Source organism: Priapulus caudatus, unplaced genomic scaffold (genome assembly GCF_000485595.1).
Source record: "Priapulus caudatus unplaced genomic scaffold, Priapulus_caudatus-5.0.1 Scaffold2539, whole genome shotgun sequence".
Taxonomy (NCBI): Eukaryota; Metazoa; Priapulida; class Priapulimorpha; order Priapulimorphida; family Priapulidae; genus Priapulus; species Priapulus caudatus.
The window spans coordinates 5,498-12,268 of NW_014579600.1; the positions used below are offsets into that span (position 1 = coordinate 5,498).

A 6,771-nucleotide genomic window follows, 5' to 3' on the forward strand; every position below is an offset into this window, starting at 1 on the left:
TTAGTGGCGGTGACCGCGCCGGCGCACGTCTGCTCGCCTACGTTGTAGTGCGACGCCGCCGGAGGTGGGGCGAAAGAAGAGGCGGCCGTGGCGAGGCGACGACGACGACGAACGCGACGGCGAGACATGGATGAGATGAGCAGCGAAAACCATGGCAAACCTGCCCAGCCAGCTTCCACTCGAACACCCAGCGCAGCCGCGCCAGCGCCCTTCGTGCGCGCGCCGCTAATCAATGGAGAAAAAAAGCCGCCGGCGAGGCGCCGAGGTCGGACGTTGCTTTCGCGGCGTAGAGGCAGAGCATAGACTATGTAGGAGCGAGGCAGAGCAGGTCGAGATGTGTCGAGAACGCTTTGAGCTGGAGAACTTGTTCGAGGAACGCAGCTCGAGCAGAAGAACCAGCAAGGTGAACAAACTGTTGGCGAGCCGTTCGGGCGCTGTAATTATCTTCATCAGATGTTGTCGAGCTTCTTGACGATCGTTGCCACGGTGATGCCGCCTAGCGACGCGAGCAGCAGCGCCACCACCAGGCAGATCTTGATGCCGAACGGATACTGAACGTCTGGAATGCAATCGACGGAAGATATTTTTAAATGGCTCTAGGCTTTAAACGCAAATAGTAACTATGTACGGCTAAGGGCAGTGATAAATAGTCGTAGGAGGGACGAGGGTAGAAAGGGAGAAGGGGGCGGGCGCGGGGGAGAGGGAAGAATGAGCGGAGGAAGGGAGAGAGACGGAGGGGGAAAAAAGCGGTGAGAGATAGAGAATGGGAGACGAGAGAGAATGCGAGAGGAGAGAGAAAGGGTGAAGATAGGATAGATAGGGAGAGAGAGACATTGAGCGAGGCGAGATGAAGAGAAGCGACCACGAGAGAGAGGCAGAGAGGAGAGAAGAGAGCAGAGGGTAGGCGAGGGGGGACAGAGGAGAGAGATAGAGAGGGGGCAAGAGAATAAAATAGAGAGAGGGAACAAGAGAATAAAATAGAGAGAGAGAGAGAGAGAGGGAGAGAGACAGGAGAGAGAGAGCGAGAGAGAGGACGAGAGAGGGAGATAGAGAGAGGGGGCAAGAGAATAAAATAGAGAGAGAGAGAGGGAGAGGAGAAAAAGAGGAAAAGTCAAACAGATAATCATATAAATGAAGTGGGTAAAACCTTTGTTCCACACATACCTTTCATGTCTGTAGTGTTGCTTGTAGCCGAGTACTGCTGCATGAAGAAGAAGCCTAGGCCGATGAGTGTGCTGAAGAAATACATCTGCAGTTGCTGCTCCACAAAACTTCTCTTGTCAGTCTTGAACAAATACTGCATGCAGACAGACAAAGTTTGTTACTAGGGCGAGACTACGAGTGACTGACGCATAAGTGCTATTAAGTTGCTTAGTGTTTCAATACACTATAATAGTTACCTCCGCCCACGCAGTGGAGGAGGTTATGTGATCGCTCTCGTGTAGTGTGTTCGTGTGTTAGTCCATTCGTGTGTTAGTGTGTTCGCGCGACCGATATTAGCGCGTCGAGTCAGCAGCAGGCCAGTCAGTCAGCAGCAGCCAGCAGCGAGCGGCGAGCCAGCTCGTAACACATACATGTTACATGGGGCGTATGGCGTATGTCGCTGGCGGAGGTATGCACTCCGTAAGTGCCCTCTGTTTTCAAATGTGACCTTCTCCATTAATTATCTGAATTACACCCACTCCTGTCCAATATTGAACACTTGTTGACGAGTCTTTCATATGCTATGGCTGCTAACTTGTTTGCAAAATGATTTTGGACAAAAACTGAGAAGATGCTTGGACGAATTTGATTCATCATATATGTGCAAGTTTTGGAAGGAAACGGCCAATGTGGACTTAAACTAAGATTTGGTGTATACCAGAAGGAATTTTTCAATAACCATCATAACAAGAATAACTATGGAATCAACGCAAAATTAACATCAACAAAATTCTGTAGGGTGGTACTACTATCATGCCATGTACCAAAAAGCAAAAGCAAACAATTTCCTTGGAGATGTAAACAAAGCAAAGGCCTGCCAGTGCGACAGCAGCAGCAAACAGAACACACTATCACTACCTCACACCAGACACGATACACTTGCCACTTTTGTCTACTCATGCTCTATTATAATATCTATTTATAAGCTCCTGATAATAAAAATATTGTTTGTTTGCCCTCACCCGACCGACCTGCCAAAACGGGGCCAACTCAAAAAATTTTATTGATCTTTTTTTTTCTTTCTTTTTTTTTACAAATTGTATCACTGTACATTATATAAATCTGTAGGCAATACATTATATGTACCAAGCCAAACAAACATTCAACATCTCCACACAAGCACAACGAGCATGTAGACACCATGCTGAATTTGTAAAAAGACCAATTAAAAATTAAAAAAATAAATATAAGCCTACCTACCCAAACTTTTCAGCCTGGGTCAAGTTAGGGCAAACAAATATTTTTTTAATTGTGGCTTGAAACAATTTTTAATAATGAGGGGGAAGGTACGGTAAACGAGATCGTGTATCGTCAGCTACTGACCTCCGTGTAGACGGATGCAATCACAGATAGGCATGCCTGTATGAGGCTGAGCGCCATGGCAACCAGCAGAAGGTTCATGGACTCCGGACTGGAACTCTTTCCTGCGTAAGAAAACACGGAAATATTTTTAATTGCCAACTCGTAACCTCGACATCACAGCCAGCGATCAACACTTCGACGTTTATGCCAAAATCTATTGAGTCATGATCTTCGCCTAGCTTTTTATGTGAACTAGCCCCTAAAATGCTAGCCGCGTAATGTGAAACTATGTGTGAGCACAAATATTAGCACATAACGTGTGTGTGTTAGGCGTGCTTTCGGATAGAGACGCTCATAGGGTCTATGTCCCCCAGGGTACTGCCGGAACGTACCCTGGGTACGGTCCGGTATACCGGAACGTACCCGGGTAACTATCTGATATGGTTAGGGTTAGTGTTAGGGTTAGGGTTAGGGAGTAGGCGTAGCGACTCCCTAGACTCGTTAGTGGAGTAGGCGAGGTACGGTCCGGCATATTAGATAGTACCAGCAGAGCATATAAATCACGTTGATTTATATGCTCTGGTACGTTGCTCTGGTTCGTTCGAACCCCCCGAACCCCCCCTGGCTACGGGCCTGCCTAACCATATCAGCTAGATAGTTACCAGGGTACGTTCCGGTATAACCGGACCGTACCCAGGGTAAGCGTTCCGCGCAGTACCGGCTGGGGGACATAGACCCTCTCAGCGATAGTGACCCCTTGGGCCAGCCCTGAAAAACAACCACCTGCTGCATGCCCACCATAGCTCTGTAAGACGCAGCCATGTCTCTGCATAGAAAACTGTTACAGTCTAACACAACCTTCTCTCTGTAAGGTCTAGCTGACCCAAATAAGTCAGATAGATGGAGGGTGTGTGGGCAAGAATGGGAATAACGTGCTAGAATTGACATTACGATGCCAGCCAATGCAACAGCTTTTAAATATGGATTCTATTTCCCATCATATGATTACTACTAAAAGGTGCAACTTCCGACTAAACTTAACATTATTGCTCACAATAAGAACTCCACCTACCAGACACCTGTGACATTGCTATGGCAACGGAGCAACATCACTAATGCCACCCACTGGACGTTTGTCACTTCCCGTTTAAACCCAGAACCGGTACACCAAAGCTGTAATTATCACCTAAAAATACACGAGAAAAAAAGTAAAAATTGTAAACGTCCTGCAAAACAATTAGCAGTGCATAGCATAACAGCCTGTACCGATATAGTCGGAGAAAATACGATAAATTTACTTTACATTACATGTTGTAAACTTGTAAGAAAACAAGTTGTAAGACAAAAATTTACATAGAGAAATTCATATCACAATGAAATTGCACAGAATGTGGTTCAGCTACATAATTCACTGTTAATTTTATGCTTTCAGCGTAATTCCACTACGAGGTACAGACAAAACCGCGTCGGCAGTCACTTCGATATAACAGCCACCTGCCTATAAAGCGAGCATTTACGGTGGAATCACCGAGCGGCTAGACACTTGCCCGTGATTAATGCAGCGCTCCAGACGGGCGGCGTCGTGTAGTGCAGAGCGAAGAAGTACAGATTGTTCGTGATCGCGTACACCACCGACGGCACGGCAAAGATGACGCCGACGGCTGATCTCCCTCCAGACGCGCGTTCGTCGTCGCCATGACGACCATCAGCAGCAGCGTTGATGGCCTCGGTCGCGGCACACGATGGCGGTCTGCGGCAATGCGGGTACACTCCCGCCGTTGTAATAGCTGATCGAGTAGCTCATCACCTGCTTGCGAGCCTCTAACCGATGAAGGTCACGCAGAAGCAGAAGGCCTTCGACAGCGCGACCTCGGGGCGGTCCGAGCGTCGCCGGCAGCGCGAGTCTTCTCCGCTGGCTCCGCGCGCGCCTCCTGTGGGCCGGCGTCGTCGCCGTGGTTCATGCTGGCGTGCGAGCTCTCTTTACCGAGCGACGTACTCTGTGCACCAAGACAGCTCAACGTTTTGCGTCCGCAGGCGCATCAATGCGCGTCTAGTGAAACGTCGGTCGCCGCGGCAACAGCCGTCCGCCTCGCGCCTCCGTCGACGTGGCTAGAATCGCGCGTGCGCGCTCGCGGCCGCCGCTGTCGCTAATCGAGGGTCGAATCCAGTGGCAACGCCGTCCGCTCGCCGGTGATTGCCGAGAATCACGCGTCTGGTTGAGATGTAGGTCGCTAATCGTGTGGCTCAGCCGCAGCAGGTGCGGGTAACCATCTGCACGTGTGCACCCCTAGGTGGTAATAATGCAGTGATGGGATCGGCGTCAAAACTGTATGCATGCACACAGAGCCACAGCAAGAGAGAGAGAGATAGAGAGGGAGAAGGAGGAGGAGAGAGAGATGGATAGAAAGAGCAAGAGTGAGAGAGAGAGCAGCAGAAGAAAGAGAGCTAAGAGAGAGAGCGAGAGAGAGAGAGAGAGAGAGAGAGAGAGAGAGAGAGAGAGAGAGAGAGAGAGAGAGAGAGAGAGAGAGAGAGAGAGAGAGAGGAGAGAGAAGGCACGAGAGACGAGAGAGGAGAGAGAGAGACGAGAAGAGAGAGAGAGAGAGAGAGAGAGAGGAGAGAGAGAGAGAGAGAGAGAGCGAGAGAGAGAGAGAGAGGAGAGAGAGAGAGAGAGAGAGAGAGAGAAAAAAAGAGAGAGAGAGAGAGAGAAAAAGAGAGAGAGAGAGAGCCATCTCATCCCATGCAATGGAATGTCAACAGATGTTTCTTATTGATGGATCTAAGAATAATGACAAGGGGTAAAGAAAAAATAAAGAGGATGAGGCCAAAATGCTGTTTTAAAAATAAAAAATAGTCACATTTTGAAGCATTCTAACTGTAATTTTATAGTATAATATATTCAATTCATTTCTATAAAACTTAAAAGTTCATATTTTAAAACAAATCACGAAAATAGAACAAGGGGCTCTTTCTCTAAAAAAGTGCAGTTCTGTCATATTAGCATGATATTATGCACATATATATGCCTGTTTATATGCTACATATCCCAACCAAGCTGGCCAACATTGGCGTTGAATTGATATCGCTACTGCCGGTTCAACTATAGATACAGTAATCATTTACCTAGTATTAGTAATTTTTGTGAACAATCAAACAATGATGATTGACATTCTGCCGGAAGGCCCGCATAATCTATATAACTATAAGTCTATCAACCTAAGCTGCCACACTAGCCAGCTATTACGGACTGGCTTAAACACAGTTAGTAAGTTACACAAGTTACACGTTGGAATCAATGAATACCACAGGCACTTGGAGTGTTTCAATAAAACATAATGCTAAATAAATACGAAATCTATTTACTACCAAAGTCTTAATGTTTCTCTACTCTCATTCACCTATTATTGCCGACAATTTCCTGTAAATGCCGTCCAAATGTTCATCTGCAACACACGCTGGGGCCACCCTTAAAAAATTGTTTGTTTCCCCTTTACCTACTCGCCTCTCAGGGTACCGAGTAGGTAGGTAGGTGAAAAATCTTTTTTATTTTGTTTTGACAAGATGTGTGTATGTCTATTGTATATTCTGTTTTGTGTATATGTTTTTGCGGAACGAATTTGATTTTTTTTTTTGGCAAAACAAAATAATTTTTGTTTTGTTTTAATCGGCCAATAAAACGTGTCGAGTAGCGGCGTTTTGGCGAGTCGGTCGGTATAGGGGAAACAAGCAATATTTTATCTTAGGCCTGGCTGCCGCACACTAGCTGCTGCACACTGACACATAAATATATACGGCATTTACAGGAAATTGTCGGCAATAATAGGTGAAATAGAGTAGAGAAACATTAAGACTTTGGTAGTAAATAGATTTCGTATTTATTTAGCATTATATTTTATTGAAACGCTCCAAGTGACTGTGGTGAATACACACAGAATCGGAAAGAATCACTGAGTCACACCACAGGCCCTAGGAGGCTCAAGTTTCAAGAAGAGTATAAGAGCGAAGCGGAATATAAGCGGAAGAAGAGTATAAGCATCCGCTTCGCTCTTATACTCTTCTTCAAACTTGAGCTTCCAAGGGCCTGTGGCCACACTGTGACTGTGTTACACGGTTACGCACAAAAGCACTTGGAACGTCTTAATTAAAAAAAAACAATGGTAAACTAAATAAGTTTACACAAAATGTATTTACTACCAAAGTCTTAATGTTTCTCTACTCTATTTCGCCTATTATTGCCGATAATTACCCGTAAATGCCGGTCAAATGCTC

General features: G+C 46.3%; 1 protein-coding gene across 1 annotated transcript in view; it reads right to left on the reverse strand.

The window, feature by feature from the left end:
- Positions 1-365: 365 nt before the first annotated feature.
- LOC106818804 (CMP-sialic acid transporter 1-like) overlaps positions 366-6,771 on the reverse strand; it is a 7,589-nt gene continuing 1,183 nt past the window's right edge. Inside the window, exons 3-5 of the mRNA XM_014823476.1 lie at positions 2,527-2,627; positions 1,165-1,297; positions 366-559 (exon numbers count right to left, since the gene is read on the reverse strand). Coding sequence (XP_014678962.1) covers positions 450-559; positions 1,165-1,297; positions 2,527-2,627 — 344 coding nt within the window. The 3' untranslated portion in view covers positions 366-449. The remainder of the gene's footprint in view (positions 560-1,164; positions 1,298-2,526; positions 2,628-6,771) is intronic.